The 18,253-nt window shown below is 38.7% G+C and overlaps 1 protein-coding gene across 2 annotated transcripts in view; it reads left to right on the forward strand.

Moving 5' to 3' along the window:
• The first annotated feature begins 633 nt into the window (after nt 1–633).
• The window catches only part of CARS1 (cysteinyl-tRNA synthetase 1), a 39,822-nt gene continuing 22,202 nt past the window's right edge, over nt 634–18,253 (forward strand). The window contains exons 1-10 of one of the 2 annotated variants that reach the window (XM_080617970.1): nt 676–734; nt 6,464–6,709; nt 9,533–9,624; nt 10,576–10,664; nt 10,970–11,066; nt 11,535–11,633; nt 12,598–12,747; nt 13,940–14,080; nt 14,824–14,912; nt 16,134–16,255. In XM_080617970.1, the coding sequence (XP_080474096.1) occupies nt 710–734; nt 6,464–6,709; nt 9,533–9,624; nt 10,576–10,664; nt 10,970–11,066; nt 11,535–11,633; nt 12,598–12,747; nt 13,940–14,080; nt 14,824–14,912; nt 16,134–16,255 (1,150 nt within the window). In that variant the 5' untranslated portion in view covers nt 676–709. Of the gene's footprint in view, nt 735–6,463; nt 6,710–9,532; nt 9,625–10,575; nt 10,665–10,969; nt 11,067–11,534; nt 11,634–12,597; nt 12,748–13,939; nt 14,081–14,823; nt 14,913–16,133; nt 16,256–18,253 lie in introns of both variants that reach the window. The other variant, XM_080617971.1, reaches the window with a different exon arrangement.

The following is an 18,253-nucleotide window of genomic DNA, read 5'->3' on the forward strand; positions in this document are numbered from 1 at the left end:
ACTTCCTTTAAATGAGGACATAGACAAACCACTAGGAAAAGCGGTGGCATGGACTTGATATCCTCCTCACCTTCACACAGGGAGCTGGAAGTGATTTGACACTGTCGGTGTTCACACAGGCTCTGGTTGAGATGTTCACTAAGGTCTTTTGAGTTGTATTATATTAAACTCAGGCGCCAGATGCCAGCTTGAGAGCGAGGAGCTCCTGCTCGTGTTTTCCCTTTGTGTGAGGCAGAACCATGCTTTTTTTGAGACAGTGCAGCGGGAGCAGAGAGGCTGCTGCTGTTTTTGAGAAGATTGCCATGCTTTGTTTCCTGAACAATTGTGTTTCGCTTTGTACTGGCATGTAACTTGTTACATTTGAAGCACAGCAATAAAAGCCTGGCTGGGCCAGAAGCTGGGGTTGTCTTGGACCTTCTTCTCTGAGGGTGGGAGGTGTAGCGGGGGGAGCCCGGCTGTGGTAAACTCCCGCGACGCAACTGCCGCTCCTGAGACGAGCACGGCCGCGCGGCGACAGCCCAAAGGCCGCCCGCTCTGCAGGAGGGCGGTGTGAGCGCAGCGGGGGTGGGAGGGCGGTGCTCTCCCGTTGCCGTGGTGATGCGATGCGCCCGTCGGAAGTAGCGTCAGGCGGGCGGGGCCGGGCTGGGCGAGGCGACGCTTCCGGGCATGCTGTTGCATCAGCTCCCGAGTGAGGGGAGGAGGTAGCAGGATGGCAGCGGCTGCCGCCGAGCAGGGTAGGTTGGCGACCGGCGCTGGGGAGGCGAGGCGAGGGGTCCTCCGGGGTTGTCACGGCTCAGTGCAGGTTGGTGTCGCGGCTCCGCTGCTGTCACGGCGTGAGGTGGGCGCCGTGACGTCATGCGGCGGCTGTGAGGGAAGAACAGGCGACCCACAGCCCTGTCACGGCGGCTGAGGCGTCGGGGCGGGAAATGGCGGATGGGGGCGATGGAGCGGTGCTATGGCAGCCTCCTCAACGTGTCCCTTGCGGCCCGCCGCGGCAGGCCCCTGAGGTGCGGGGCAGTCAGTCATCACGACATGCTTGGGGCAGAGGCAATGCGTGAAATCAGTCTCTCATACCCATCACTGCGTGCTGCCCCTTTGGTGGTGGGTGACACAAGCAGCTCCTGATGCCACTTCAGGTTTTTGGGAGCGTGGAGTTAGAAGTGTAGTGCATCACTAGGTCTGGATGTTCATGGGGTAGTGGGAAACATGGATCCTTAAGTTCTGGCTGCATCTTAGGCTGGTGCATATGGGTCGCAGGATCCGGTACCTTGTGAGACCATGGGAGGCAAATCTCATGATGTCTCACCACTAATGTAAAGGTTAGTGATGACATGTAGTGATTTGTGGAAAAAAACTTGGAGCTTCTCAGTACTGACGTTTGGGAACAGCTGTTCTGCAGCTTGATGGATTCTAAGAGATGTTAGGTGGCTGCCAGATCGCTTAGTCAGTTGTGCACTGATCACCACATCGTCTGCTCTCTTTCACCTGCCCCTGTCTCCCTTACTGGCTTTTCTAGTCATCTCTGTTCTCCCTTGAACTCATGTCTGAACTTTTTGACTTTTCCGGGCTTTTTTTTGTAGTCATGTTTTAATGATGGGTTATACTACACTCTTCCATATGGAAGGAGGACCAGGGTAGTCCTATAATTTTTGGCACTACTGTAGCAAATGGAAACTTGGAATACCAGTAATACAGGTATGAAATACCATTATAGTATGTAAGAGGCTGGAAATTTCTGTCATTCCAGTTAAGGATCTATAGATTCAAAGATTTTGCCCCTTTTTCTTTGTTACTGAATGTTACTTTGCTCTTTGTTCATCACAAGTAACATTCCTATGTAAGGCAGTCTGGAAACACTCTTGTCAAGGGGCTGGCTTTTTCAGATGTGTTTTCGGTGTCTTAGTTAAGGTATGGGTCAAAAAAAACCCCACTGGAGGCTCAGTTCAAGTGTGCTTTAAGATACTTTTTAGTGAAGCTTATCAGTGGGCAAATAGTATTTGCTTTTTTACTGCACTTGTAATTGCTACATTTAGTTCAGGAAAAGTGTGAGCGAAACTTGCAGGGCTAAAAAGAGTAGGACTGACAAGCGCTTCCTTGGTGGGATACTTCATTTTAAAAATCCCTGGTCTTCTAAAAGCCTCTATATCTTCGTGTCTGAGTCCTGAAAGTCCTGTGTGTCTCTGTCTCTGTGTGTGTATGCTGTGTCTTGGACAGATGGGATAGCTGCGTTGGTTCAATTATTCTGAAATTTTTTGTGGAAAAGGATAATAATACGTCTCGACTGAGCAGATAGTTGAACTTCCTGACAAAGCTACTGGAGTGACCAGCCAGAATGATAAATGGCCAGTTTGGAGCCATATTAATAGTGAGACATATTATGCTTACCTTTTAAGAGTTTTTTCAAATCTGAGAAAGCCAAGTTGGAAGAGAAATGACATTTTAAAATATTCTGAAATGTGGTAAGATCACTTCTCAGAGAATGCCTCTGCAGAAATCCCAGAACATTTCAGTTGTCATCTAATTATGACTGACAAGGTTAGCAGGTTCAGGGAAGCCCAGGAAATCTAATTTTTCCCTGAAGCAAAGTAACTCCCTGTTTTTGTTTCAGCTAGCTTACTGCCTACTTTATGGCTTTTCTGTATTTACTTTGTTGTCAACACTTTCAAGGAACAGAGGTTTTCATTTCCAGGTTAATAGAAGTGAAAAATTTCAAATTTGATATTGTATAGGTTACACAGAAGAATATGACAATTATATTGCCCAAAGAGATTGAATAGTGACAATTATTGTATAAGAATTGTATTCATTAATGTCTATGCTGGAATTCTTTAGAAACAACTTTTTAATGTGGGGGGGTGTGGTATGTCTGACAGTATTAACATTAATTCTTACGATTTTTTTAAGGTTATTTTGCTACCTCTCAATACTCATGCTCAGTGCTTGTTTTTTTAACAGTCATATAATTTGATGTCTATGGATCATTCCATTCACATGAAATAACATTCAGTGTTATGCAACAGCTCTGTAATACTCCTGCGTTTTGTTGTCAAGGAGACAATTCCTAATGCAGTTGAGTGGTAGCAAGTCTAATTTTTCTGGTTTGGGAGGGGAAAATAATTGTAGTCAGAGGGAAGGGCTATTTCTTAGTCTGATTTCCTAAAGCAACAGGAGTAAACCAGGTCAGGCCTATATACATACATTGGCCCTTCTACCTCAAAACTTTTTGAATCCATTGATTAGTATGAATTACATTTGATGGTGGTCTGCCTTTTGCATACAGTTGGAAGACTGAGCAAAAATGGGTTGTACATGAGGATGGGGGTACTGAAGTATATGGGCAGAGGGGTTGAAGCACTTAAGAGGTACCAGGAAATATTTCCATGGAAGTGTGTGATGAATTAAGGCATTGAGAAACACTGAGAGGAGGGAACTGGTGCTACAGAATATGAATCACAGGATTAAAAAAAAAAAAAAATGGTTCTGTAGATTCACTGTTCTTGGTTTTAGTAGTGATGTAAATGAAATCAGAACTGCCTTTTATGTATAATTTTCACTGATTTCTTTTGCTTGAAAAGAAATGGTCCTCTGGTATACTGCCTTCCAAAAGATCATGTTATCATATTCATTCTTTCTTCCCAGGAGAGCAGCCTGTGCTTCAGAAGAGCTCTTGTTTTGTTAGTTCAGCCCAGTTTGGAGCTACTCACAAGAATGCCGGGAGTGAGAATTATTTTGTTCTGTATTACTGAAATAAGATGCTCAGAATTATTGCAGAATTACACTGATCACTCAGCACTCTCAAACAGATTTGCTTTTATCTCTGCATCTGACAGCAGCAGAGAGTAGAACACATCTGTGCTAGCTTTAAGCTAGCTGTCATGGTTTTAAAAGTAGCTGTCAGTCTAGAAAACAAGTTTGGAGCTCAGCGCAGCCTATGAAACCAATGTGGGAAACTCATATTGGTACGGTGAGCCTCCGAGGAGCTGGGGAGTGCTATGGCTCAGCTGTTGCTGTGCGCTAAGAAACTCTGTTGACAGCTGCTCAGGTGTGTTTATGCTGTACTGTGCTTCCTGTGGTGTGCAGTCATGGATGTGAGTTTGGGCTGAATTTGAGTCAGCAATCAGTCTCAACCTAAAGACATCCTCCTGTTAGGTCTGCTGGGCTAACTGGTTTCTTTGATGTATTACACTTTCAGGTCTGCTGTTGCTCTTGCAATTAGACATAACGTCAAACTTTATAATTTTAAGTATTAATGTGTGTGCCAAGATTTCTCAAAGTAATTTTGGTTGCTCTGCTTATCGGGGCTGAGCTGGGACTGACATTCACAGGCAGTATTTGCCATCTCTCCTTACCAAAAGTAGCTTGTATGAGTTCTATCATCTTTGTTGTATTTGTGTGTTAGTTTATGCAGCTTCCCTTTTAGATTGGTTTACAGATGTGGTTGGAAAGCACTTATATTGTTTCAGATACAGTGATCTGCTTCCCATTAGCAGCCTGGTGTGTGAATAATGGTCATAATAACCCTAATAATACTTTGCAAATTGAGTGCTGCTTTCCTTGCCATAGATCTTTAAAGATCTTTTCTTTGAGATATAGTTTAATTTCTACATGGATCATTCTTGTAATACTTCTTTTTCTTGGCCTTCTCTCTCATGATTCATGGATACGAAATTGACATTCAGGGAAGACTTATGTCTTAGGTTTCTGTAATTAATGCACATGACTATTTCAAACTATTTCATGTGTATAAACATGTGAACTTCTATGATGATAAACATCAGTAAATATTTAGGAGGCTGAAAAGTTTATAGTAAAACTAACTATGTGAGCCAAAGCTTAATCCCATTCAGCCAGGTAAAGGCAAGCACATAGGGTCTAGTTATGAACCATTATTTACTGTTATTCCTTATTTATACTGAACAATTGCATTCATAGCCACTGAGAAGGACTGACACTTTGCATTAATCTGACTTTGCTTTTGTGTATGAATTCTAAATATCTTTTGTGCCCTTAGGGTTTTGGGTTATTTTTTTTTTTTAATTATTATTTTTATAATCGCTGGCCTTTTTTATTAGTTCTGCTGGTGCGCCACTATATCTCATTTGCATTCAAAAGGGTCAAACACAGACATACTTGGTATCTAGCTGCCATTTCCCTGTCTTCCTGAGTTCCTGTAGAATATTGTAGTAATGTATTTCCTTACAGGAAATGAGCTGCTCATAAAGTCTTAACTGATGATCTTTGGAAAACCTTCAGTTCTGCCGTTCCTCACATCCTCTCCTAGCCATCACTTCCTTATCTACTTTCATCCTTCCCTTTCCAAGAGTGCTGGTCCATGGAAGCTTGCAGTGCTTTGGGAACTACTCGTGCAGAAAATGTTTGTACTAGTGTAAGGAGCAGTACCTCTGGCAGCGGTCTTTGTCGGGGTTAGGGAGCAGTGACAGTTGTTGTGATACTGCCACTTGCTTCACTGTGCTATGACCTTGATTACATCTTAAATTACCTTCTTGGCTCACTACCTAAGCAGGGTATTGGCTTAATGTTTATACAGTACTGTGAACACAAATGGAGTTACAGATGTTGAATCACTGTAGGAAAAATTAATGTTAGTTTTACTTAGTGTCTGTGCTAGTCCAAATGCTGTAGCCTCCATACCTACTACTTTATACCCACTGACTTTGAGAGGGCTTGCAGTTACTGACTGCATTCCCATTAATTCACAGAACCCTTCTTCTGCTCTGTGCCCCTGCATTTGTAAAGATGGAATCCAGTTGAACCTGTATTGCCTCTATACCAAATAAATCATGGAATTAAAAAATTGCAAGAGAGGAGCACAATCTAATATCCTTTCTGTTCATTTGTGTAGAACTCTTAAAATATTATTTGTATGTCTGAGGAGAGAAAATGGCATAGGAGAGGTATATAAATAAATATACAGCAACAGCATAAGTTTTGAGTTGTAGAGCAAGTAGGAGTAACTGAGCATCATTCTGGGAGCTTGCATGCAGGCACTGGTCCTGTAAAGATTTGAGGATGTGTTCAACTTCAGTAGACATATTCACAGCCTATCCACAGTGTATAGAATTAATCATAATTAAGTATTTACAGTATGAGTGTTTTAGCAGTGTGGAAAAGTGTGACTGATTAGGTGTGCTGTGTGTGAAGAATTTTCTCCAATTTCATGTAGATAACATTTCTTCATGAAAAGGACCTGTGCTTTTGTCCTTCGTACTCCTTGTGAAGATATCTCCAAAACCTTACCACAGCATGAACGTAATCCTATTAATAGGAAATATAAATAGGAAATATATAGTTATTCAGTAGCTTATGCTAAATATACTTTCTCAATTTTCTTGTCAGTTGCCAGAACTAATTTAGAGGGGAGATGTATAGTATAAGGATATATTTTGGTCATGGGATCTCCTTCTTTTAATGCTGACCAAATGTCCTGTGCCTCTCTTTACAGCTTCCAGCTACAGTTTTATTCTGAGCATTAGTGAAGAGGAAGCCAGGGTGAAGGCTTTGAACGAGTACCTGAGCACTCGTAGTTATATCCAGGGGTTCACATTTTCACATGCAGATGTGGAGGTATTCAGAAAGTTTTCGAGGCCACCTGTGGACCAGTATATCCATGTTGTCCGGTGGTACAGACACATAGAAGCAATCTATGATGGCAGCAGTGAAAAAAATGAGCCTTGTAAACTTCAAACAAGTGAGTAATATGAAACTGATGGGCAGGTTATAGACTAGCTGACATTGTATTGTTTTTATCGCTGAGAATTCCTAGAAGTTCCCTTTCATACTGTCTTGCACACTTTAAAATTTACAGTATCGACTTGTGTTCAAGGTCATGAAATGCTTCTTGCATAGTTACTGTGTAATGGATATATCCTGGCCTATTTGAATGCTAAATCTCTGTTTCTACATTTCTTTGACTGTAAAATTCCTCAGTGTACAGAATTTGATTATGTGTATTTTATTTAAAAAGCCAGCTACTGGATTGTAAAAGAATGTGTGTGTTTTAGCTTGTTCCCTAAAATATCAGGGTTTGCTCAGTCCACTTTTTTTTTGTTTTGTTTTGCCTTTTTTTTCCCTGAAATTGTAACTTAGTAATTGTTATACAAGTTCATTACAAAGTAAACTGAAAACTGCCTCTTACGGTTGTTATTGACACTGAATTTCAAAAAGAATTTTTGAGGTTCTTTTTTAACCCTAGCAATTCAGGCATTGCTGATGATTTGAGGAAATACTAACTGGTTAATCTAGGTCATTGTGTAAGCATGGGTGCTGACATTTTTGGGAGCTGCATCACTCTTCCGAGTTGTTTTCCAATGAGCTAGCCTAATTTAATTGCTCTATAGCAAGATCCTTGCTTGGGTCGTCATGAAATAATAACACCAGCACCACAGAGCTGTTGTATAGTGCTTGCAATATCTACTAACAAATGCATAATATCTGTCATTTTTGCTGATGATTGTTGACTAATATTATTCCAGTGCCATCCTCTCACGAGGATGTGTCCTCAATTCCTGTCAGACCAGCAGTTAAAATGAGACTGCTGCGAGTAGATTCTGCATATATGTGTGTACCTGCATGTGCTTGTTCTGGTTACTGATTTCCTTTCAGCAGTTCAGGGATCTCAGCTATACTGCTGGCTCTAATAGCAGATTTAATGCTGCTAACCATAATGTTTTGCAGACTTTCATGGATCAGGGTGGAGCAATAAGAGAAAAGGTTTCTGTTTTCCTGTCCACAGAATCTTTAATGTTAACTCTCTCTTTTTGAAGAGTTAAGACATGTTACCTTTTAGATCTGTGTGTTTGCATCAGAAATCCTGGAATGGTGTTCTGCAGTGGTCACTATGAAAATGACACGTGAATCTGCCACGTCTTAGACCTTGGATATTTTATCAGTGTTTTTTCAGGTGTATCAGAGAGCTCATGGAGTGGTTTAGAGCAAATGAACTTCAGTTCAACCAGGGGAAAGACTGTAGCTGGCAGAGAGATATTTGAACAGACTAAACAGCGTGCCTTTTACTTTGCCCTTGGTGTCTATGTAGTGGATATAATGTGCATCTAACTCACAAGCTGAGAACTTTACAGTGCAGTATGTGGGGTTTTTCTTATGTTTAGTGTGGTTTTAAGTAAAGAAAGCATTACAGATTTATCTTATTAGACTAACCCACATAGGCTTCTTTCCCTGAGGGAAACGTTAGCCGCAATTAAGCATGCTAGCGTAATCTTTGTAAATGAAAAAGTAAACATATACCTTGGTATATGATCTGTGTTGTGGATAGACTGCTTCTGAACTTGAGGTATTCTGTTAAGGAGTACCTCATGCAATTAAATATTTAGAATAAACACATTTCTGTGGATTTGTAACATGGAGATTAAACAGAGTCCATTTGTGAGACAGAGTTCTGCAGTTGATTTTTTTTTTCCCTTATTTAGGCAGTTACTCAGGAAAGGAAGATGAAGAAATTAAGGGATTTTATACCATGAAAGTTTGCCTTACTTAGAGGTTTTCAGCCAAAAATTCACACAAAGATATCAAGGGAAACAGTTAATGAAGAGCACCCTAGATGCGGGACCAGAAAGGCATTTTGTTGTCAAAACAAATAGTTTGTATATTTTAATTGCAACTAAAATGGCATACCACAATAATTCCTAAAGACAGTGCTGTGTGTATTAAGCTGGCAACCTTGCTGTATTTTTGAATTTCCTGGTTTGCTTTAATTCCTAGTTAATGTGATAATTAGTTTAACATCATTACAGCTGTTAGCAGCCCTGTGCAGAGCATCTGCAACTCTTTTTGGTTGAAAAATCCTTTAACATCTATGTCTCTTCTTAAAATTTTAAAAGAAAGCAAGAATGTTGCCACTAATATTACCCTCTATTTTATTTACTCACTTTAATGGCAAAATTTAGCCTTTTGCTGAATTGAAGCATACTTGTAAATGTTTTGAAAAAATGGCTTGTGTGCCTAACAACAATGTATGATAAAAAAGCTGAGGTTCTTTCTAAGCCTTTCTGTCTGCCCTCCCTCTCACCGTTGAGTACACATACTCTGTCAATATTGGTTCTAGAGACTAACGCTGGTCTCTGGTGATTTTTTGCAACTTCTGTGTCCGAAGAAGTCACATGCTGTCACAGTAATATAAGTGGCTTTGCAGAAGGCCCAGGACTGTCGTAGCACTGAATTAATAATGCATTATATTTCAAAGTTCTTGTTAATGCTTTAACTGAATTGTATGCTCTTACTTTTCTACCTTTTTCCTGATACTTGATTCAAAAGTTAATAGCAATGTCTAGTCAGAAAGTAGAAAATAAGCTACAGTGAAATAATGTAGTGGCTTTGTAGGAAGCTCTAAACAGCTAATTGGATTACTAGGATTGAAGCTGCTTTGTCTAATTTTATGTGGGTTTTTTTTCCCTTGTGATATAACTTAACAGTTTGATAAGGAGAAAATGTTATATTGTAAAACTGTTTGCAGAAAGTGTCTTTTCAGTTCTCTTTAAACTGTTCTTTCCTCTAGGTAAAGGCAAGCGTGTGCAGCCACCCTGGTCTCCCCCTGAAGGAACAAAACATTCTAGGCTCTGCCTCTACAACAGCCTGACTCGCAATAAGGTGACTAAACGAAAGAAAAGTGGAGATTTCCATAGAAACACAAATAGAGAAGTCATCAAATATTAGTTTCTTAAGTGTTTACCCTATCAGTACACAGGCTTTTGGGTTGTATTTTGCAGAATGTTAACAAGCACGTGCCAGAGATGCTGGGTCAGTCGTGTGTGTTTGTCGGGCAAGTGTTAAAATATAATATTTTTATATATATTTGTTTATCTTTCTATATTAGATGTTATAAATTGGATATTATTGTACTACACAATACAAATATTGTATATGATGTATTTTAATATATAATTGTATATAATATTTGTATATATTATATATTTATATCTATTCTACACAGTAAATACACACTACAAGTGTATGTATGTGTATGTTGCATTATATGTACTTCCCAATTGCAAGTTATGATCATGCAAAATAGCCAGGGTTCAACTGTAATGCACACAAGTATAGGCAGTGTGAACAGAATAAAATCACAGTTTCTTTCTTTAGATGTTGTCTGTGTAATAGAAACCGGTAAACTTCTTGTAGTCTTGTTTGAAGGTCCTTTGGGAAAGAGTGGAAATATTAGTAATACTAGTGTTACTTGGGATGTAGTATCCAAGTATGTGTGAAATGATTATACTCTGTAACCTTTTTCAATTCAAAAGAAAGCTTGATCTTCTCTTTTACAAACACAGCTTGAATAATGCCCTGACTAGTCCAAATCTTTGTAATCTGACATCTTGATTGATAAGAGTACAGATAACTGAAGCAGCCACAGTCTGTTCTCCCTTTTACATGATAAAACTAGTAGTGATCTTTTCTTACACAAAACTGGGAGTGGAATAACTATTCTTTTATTTTTTATTTATAAACCATGTTTTTACATTTTAATTTCCAAAAGCAGTGTTATTAGCCTGAAGTCTTCATTTTTTTCTCATCACTGTATTTTCCCTTTCAATTAAGGAAATATTTCAGCCTCAGAATGGAAAAAAGGTCCTGTGGTACTGCTGTGGTCCAACAGTTTATGATGCTTCTCACATGGGACATGCCAGGTACTGCAGTTCCTTATTTTGATGTAGCTAATAACAGTGCCTAATGGAAGAAAAAGATTAATAGGAAAAGGCACTTTATTTAGATGAGTGTATTACTAGACAATAGCCTTGTTAGACTCAATGCTTCAAATTTAAAGGTTAAAAGCATGTTATTATGTCACTGATGGTAAAAATTTGCACGTACATAAGGTAAAATCAAAACTGCTGTAAAATTATTGACTCTGAGACTAAAGTAGTTTGTGCATAGTATAGAAATAGACTTGAGATGATCACTAAAAACACCCCTGTATCTTTTATGTTTTTAGGTCATACATCTCATTTGATATCTTGAGAAGAATCTTGAGGGATTATTTTAAATATGATGTTTTCTATTGTATGAATATTACAGATATTGATGATAAGGTAAGGTCTTTTTAAATTCCAATCTAAAATAATTGTACTTTCAGCATGGAAGTCAGAGAGTCATATGTAATTGCCATTTGATAAGCCAAGGTAAATCTTACACTCATTAACTTAGACATACATTTTGTATGCAAAGCCATTGATATTTTGGTGATGTTTTTTTGTTTTGGTTGGTTTTATTTTTCTGTTTTGTAGCATTCCTACTGTAGCAAAGCCTGTATTCTTGTATATAAATGTATGTTGTCATAAGTAATGAAGACTAAGCATTTTGCAAAGATAACTTATCTGCCTGTTGTTCAGATACCTATTAAGTCTCTTGAGGTAGCTGATTAACTATGTATGGTGTGTTTAATTTGTATTACTGCATGCAATTCTTGTAGCTTGTCAAATTAGTAGGGATTCTGAAATGCATTTGGTATGTAAGAGGTATTTGATTCACAAAAATACTTCCATGTTTCTGCTTTGTAGATCATCAAGAGAGCAAGACAAAATTACCTTTTTGAACGGTATAGAGAGAACAAATCGGCACCAGATCAGCTACTTGAAGATGTTAAAACTGCCTCAGAGGTTGGCATGATATTTAGTGTCTGCTAGTATCTTAGGTTCTTGATAATGTAGCAAAGCATCTAAAAAACGCCTCTAACTTTGCTACCTCCTCAAACTTTCTGCTTGTGTCAATTATTCTATTGAAAATTATTCTATTGAACTGGTACCACACAAATTAGAAATGTTGGAACTGCACATCCCTTTGTTTTTTCCATTGGTTTAGAATTGACAAGAACTATTGGTGTAAAAGGCATGCCTGACTTAGGTCCATAGAACTTGTTTGCAAATGCGTGTATGTTGTTGTTGGGGTATTAGATGTTTGTGTGTTAGAATTCAAACTTCAAAAATAATTCTTTAAAGTAGTTTTGAAATGGTGGTATGTCCATAATTTTTTAAAGCTTGTAAGATTGGTGGCCTTGGAAAGACCAAAAAGTCTCCAAAGCTTTAGGGATTTAAGAAATTCTGTATGCTGGACTGAAGGTGGAGGAAGGTGACTGGTCATTTTTAGAACAACAGATCACAAAGAGGTAATCAGTCTAATGAATTGAATACAGGCCTGAGAATGGGAGGCTTGGAAGTTTTGCCCAGCTATCATTGCCTGACATGCTCTCTAAGCATAGCATTTAATCTTTCTTTGTTTCACATTAAAGCTTCTTCTTTACAGATTTGTGATAATCAACTGTGTAATTAAAGTGATCAACTGCATAGAAAATGAAAATTACTGAACAACAATAATTATGATGTAGTTGTTTACAGAGTCTTTTTTGAAAAACTGAATTTGGGTGTGTAGTAAATTCTTTGACTTCACTTTTATTTCTGATGAGGAGTATGCTTCAGTAGTTTGATATCAAAGCTTTTTATCTGGCATTATTATTATTCATCACTAGCAGATACTATGTGTTTAGGATAATACATTGTGTGTGGAACATAGCGCTACTGTACTGCAGGTTGCTTTCTAAAATTTATTTTTTTTTTTAAATTTTAGCTCTTTTCAGTTAAATTAAATGAGACAACAGACCCAGATAAAAGGCAAATGTTGGAAAGAATTCAGAATGTAGTGAAGTCTGCTTTTGGTCCTCTACAAGCAGCTGTGCAAGCTAAACTCCCTGAAGAAGAGATCAACAGCTGTCATGAGGTCAGTTTGAGCTCCTTTTAAATCACAATTTTAAAATTGTATTTGACTTATAATTGTTAGAGGTTTTAAAAATAATCTTATCTTATTCCTTCAACATTATGGACATTTTTATTCATAAAAAGAGGTAATGTGGGGATGAAGACTTTGTAATATTTTGTATTCCATAAAAGAAGTTTGATCCTTTAGTTCAGCTGTATAGTTTTTGGATGCTGTTTTTACCAATTACTTTCCCTCCCTCCCACTGTGAAAATTACTCAGTTAATTTTAACTTTCCAGTGGGGATTTTTTTCTTACATGTATTTAGTTTCTTTTTGACTTCTTTTGTCCTGATGAACTAATTGCAGTATAGATTACTGAATATGCATTTAGGACATTTCAATTACTGGTGGCAGTTCTCTACACAAATGTTTCTATCTCTGATCAGAGAAGAAAATACATCCCAAAAATATTTACATTTAGGGACAATAATCCTATTGACTTTATTGGGCTTCAGTACTGTCCCAGTAACCAAGTCAGTCAATATAACTACTGTCTTTTAGTAGCTGAAGTTCCACTTTCATCTTTTCTTGCTTTCAGATTATTTGTGGTGGTTGCTGTAGGAAGTATAGGGTATGTGCTCCCTTCTGGAGAAGAGTCTCTCTAAATTGTCTTTTAAAAAAAAAAAAAAAAGTTCAGCTATTCTAATATCAGGTGGCTTTATGAAGTGTATTCTGACCTAGCGGAATTGTCAAACCAACTCAAATCTAAGCAGTCACGCCTTCTGGGCTATATCCTATTGTAAAAAAAAATAAAATTAGTGTAAGACTGATGTTCAGAGTAGTCTTTCAAACACTTTTTTCACAATGTGCCCTGTAAGGCTTCTGTTAGATTATCCTGTAGTGAGGGGGTGGGGGGAGAGCAGGTGATCTGATACAACTGCAGGTCCCATCCGGTGTTTACAGTGTAAGTTTCACATGCCTGTTTAAGTGATTGATATCAAAACAGATATCACCAGTTTATCTTCCTTTGATTGCTTCATCCATGTTTATGAAGGGCAATATGATAAAAATCTGATAGAAGCATGGATTACTCTGTATTCAAAGCCAAGTGTCTTTTTCTTCAAGCAAGCCTTTCTGTTTGAAGTAAGATCTGTCTGCAGAGTTTAAACAGGGCAAGTGTTTGATCACTTGTACTTACCATTGTTGTTTTATAGAGACTGTTGGAAGGAGCCAAAGATTTGCTGTCTGACTGGTTGGACACAAAATTTGGCAGTCAGGTGACTGACAATTCCATATTCTCAAAGCTCCCCAAATTCTGGGAAGGGGAATTTCATAAGGATATGGAAGCACTCAATGTAAGTAAGCAAACTCTTTTCTGTTATAAAAGTGTGCCATGCCTCATAATACTCAGAATATAATTTAGCTCCTTTATAGCTTTCAAAGACCTCATATTTCAGCCTTATTCAACTATTTCCTTTAATGTGAATAGGTAGCTGTTAAATTAGCACCTGTTCTGTTTCCATCCCCACAGTCTTGAATCAATTATGCATGTTACCAGAGCCAGTTAACTGGTGATCAGGTTTGACATGTGCACTCCATCCCTTCCCTTTGGTGTAACATGGGCTTATGATCACCAACTGATCTGGAAGTTTGAGTCTGTTAGCTGCACAAAAGAGAGCTGTCAGCCTAAGCATTTAGACTGGTTGTTTACCAGTCTTCAGCCACTAAGAAATTGTGTGATGATAACAGTCAAGGACTTGTTACAAACGAAATGCCATGCCATATGCAATGGTTCAGATCAGTGAAGGTTTATTTATTTACCTGCAAGTCAGAGGGACTACTTGTCTGTTCTGTCAGAATTGCAATAAATGGAAGAGCTGACATCCCTGCAGTAGGTTGTTGTTAACATCGCCTTAAAGGCTCAGGAAAAAATGTCACAGCACATTGTTTCAGAGCAGAAAGCTTGAAATAGGAATCTTGGCTGTCCCTTATTTTGGAGCCAATTTTTAACCGATGTATAGTGTATATGTTTTAGCGCATATTTTATATGTATAAATAATTATATTTATATATAGAAAGATTCTACTTTTATCTGTAGGTTTTACCTCCAGATGTTTTAACGCGGGTCAGTGAATATGTGCCAGAAATTGTGGATTTTGTGAAAAAGATTGTGCATAATGGTTATGGGTAAGTTTGCTACTGGATACTTTTGCTGTGTGCTTATACTGTATCAGGGCTAGAATGATTGCTTTCAACACTTACCTGTGAACTGGTTTCTCTGTTCTCATATGCAGTAGTAGTCTTTTCCTGGAGTAGAGTTTTATCAAATAAAGAAGCTTCAGGTTTCTTTGCAAAAGACTCTCTATTTCTCACTTGATGAAAATGTGCTATTCCATATTTTTATGATGTCTTACAAAAAGAGAAGTTAGGTTATTAAATTTATAGGGAGAAATCCTCATTCATTAAAATAAATAGTCAAAATTCCATTCCCTTGAGCCATAGGCCTCCTGGCCTTCAGAAAGGGGTTTCAAAAATGGATGCCTCACCAGATGCCTAGAACTCATTGTAAATAACGTAAGTCATTTGGTTTTGGTTTTTTTTATTGAAGTAATAATGAACTCTTTTTCTGCTATTGTCTAATATTTGAGAAAATCAAGCTAATACTCTAGAAGTTCCTGAGTATCACATTAGATTCCCCTCTGAAATTTTTGAGGTTTTTTTTTTTTTCTCTCTGATATGGATGTAGTTTTAATTGTGAAAAAAACAAACCGTGGTTCAGACTGCCATAATTGCTCTTGTATGTTCTTCCTTTTAAACCTACATTTTAAAATTTTCTTAAAAAAACCAACCAAAACCCAAAAAGACCAAAACAAACAAACAAACAAAAAAAACCACCACAAAACACCAAACAGGGGTGAGCACATTGCATTTTTTGCACTGAATTATCAGCATTCCTGGTGGTGCTGAAATTTACTTTAGAGTCAGTTTTTATTACAGCTGTTGTGGGACAAAATTAACAGTGAAGGAGGACAACATGGACTGTCAAACAGAGAATCATACTATGTTATTGCAAAATGTAATACATACAAAAAAAAAGGGTCAGAGGTATTGTAAATATTTCTTCTCTAGGGAGTGTAATTTCATGTCTCGGCTCCTTAGATTTTAACAAGAAAGATGTTAGTTGTTTTTCCTGTGATCAATTTTATTATGACTTTCGATGATCTGTCTGAAGTCTTTATGGTAAGGCCTTAAAACTTAGGCTCACCTAATTTATCTTTAGAGTACTGAGCAGTACCATACTGTGTGTGGTTCCACTAGAGAACGCAAGTTTAACACAGTGATTTCTGGGATAAAATTCAGTTAAGTATTGGTAGAAAGTTAGCTAAATAATAATCTTTAACTTTTCAGGTATGTGTCCAATGGATCTGTATACTTTGATACTGTGAAGTTTGATTCGAATGAAAAACACTCCTATGCTAAGTTGGTTCCTGAAGCTGTAGGTGATCAAAAAGCTCTTCAAGAGGGTGAAGGTAAAAAGGGGAAATAACGTTTGCTGAACAAACTGATGTTGTGTTCATCTCTTCAATTGATTTCACTGACATTTAGATCAAAGTTATTGTCAGAGTTGGCTTACTCGCTGCACTTCCTTTACCCATAGATTTCTTTTCCGAAGTTTTGTAGTTTGGGTGAGTGCTTTCATGGAAGTTTTTAACTGGAAAATACCAAGAAACATTATTCATTATAGGACGGTTTTGGGTTGATTTTCTTTGTTGGTTGGGTTTTTTTGGTCAGAATTGTGAATAACTCAGTCATTTGACTATAGTCCAGTTACTTGGCTGTTCATCTGGTTCAAAGTAGGAGAAGCAGACTTGAAGCTGGGTCTTCCACAAACCAACTGAAAGCTCTCCACGTAAGGCTGTAATTCTTTCATGACAAATGTTTGGGTTCCTCTTTCCTATCAGAACTCTTTTTACTTTGTAAATATTGTTGTGTGGAACTAAATCCAAATACGGAGATTTTTTTAATGTATTTCTTTTTAAGTTGAGCCATAGCAGAGGAGTAGCTTAAAATGCTTAAACCAGACTCATTAGTTATCTGCTTCTAAGGTTGTACGGTTTTAGTAGCAAATCATCCACAAATTCTAACAGAAAAACGTTAAAAGGTTTTAGTATAACACTCATACAAGGGAAAATCAGGGCACTTACGCCAGGTGAAGCTAGCAATATCTGAGAAATGCAGCTTAAAATGGGTGAGATTTTTTTTTCTTTATAATTCAAACCCTTATAGCTGAAATCTTCTATGTGAAACAAAAGGTGCTAGCTTAAACCCACCATCTTTATGGTAATATGAATGTATCATTTCCACCACATAACCAGTCACTTTTTGTTGAATTGTTGTGTCCTTTTGCAAATAGGAACCAGTGCTGAGTGATTAATGTAACTAACCAAGAGTATGCATTTGTCAAGTTATTGCTTGTCAGATTAGCTGCTTTGACTCATTTGTGATGATTGTCCTTATCCTGAACAGATAATGTTATTTTAGAATCATAGAATAGTTAGGGTTGGAAAGGACCTTGAGATCATCTAGTTCCAACCCCCCTGCCATGGGCGTGGGCACCTCACACTAAACCATGTCACCCAAGGCCTCATCCATCCTGACCTTGAACACCGCCAAGGATGGAGCATTCACAACCTCCCTGGGCAACCCATTCCAGTGCCTCACCACCCTCCCAGTAAAGAATTTCTTCCTTATATCCAAGCTAAACTTCCCCTGTTTAAGTTTTAACCCATTACCCCTTGTCCTGTCACTACAGTCCCTGATGAATAGTCCCTCCCCAGCATCCTTGTAGGCCCCCTTCAGATACTGGAAGGCTGCTATGAGGTCTCCACACAACCTGCTCTTCTCCAGGCTGAACAGCCCCAACTTTCTCAGCCTGTCTCCATACGGGAGGTGCTCCAGTGCCCTGATCATCCTTGTAGCCCTCCTCTGGACTTGTTCCAACAGTTCCGTGTCCTTTTTATGTTGAGGACACCAGAACTGCACACAATACTCCAAGTGAGGTCTCACGAGAGCAGAGTAGAGGGGCAGGATCACCTCCTTGGACCTGCTGGTCACGCTCCTCTTGATGCAGCCCAGGATATGGCTTTCTGGGCTGTGAGCGCACACTGCCGGCTCATGTTCATTCTCTCATCGACCAACACCCCCAAGTCCTTCTCTGCAGGGCTGCTCTGAATCTCTTCTCTGCCCAACCTGTAGCTGTGCCTGGGATTGCTCCGACCCAGGTGTAGGACCTTGCACTTGGCATGGTTAAACTTCATAAGGTTGGCATCAGCCCACCTCACAAGCGTGTCGAGGTCCCTCTGGATGGCATCCATTCCCTCTGGTGTATCAACCGAACCACAGAGCTTGGTGTCATCGGCAAACTTGCTGAGGGTACACTCAATCCCACTGTCCATGTCACTGACAAAGATGTTGAACAAGACCAGTCCCAACACCGATCCCTGAGGGACACCACTCGTTACCGGTCT

This window comes from Psittacula echo (assembly GCF_963264785.1).
Source record: "Psittacula echo genome assembly, chromosome: 5".
NCBI lineage: Eukaryota > Metazoa > Chordata > Aves > Psittaciformes > Psittacidae > Psittacula > Psittacula echo.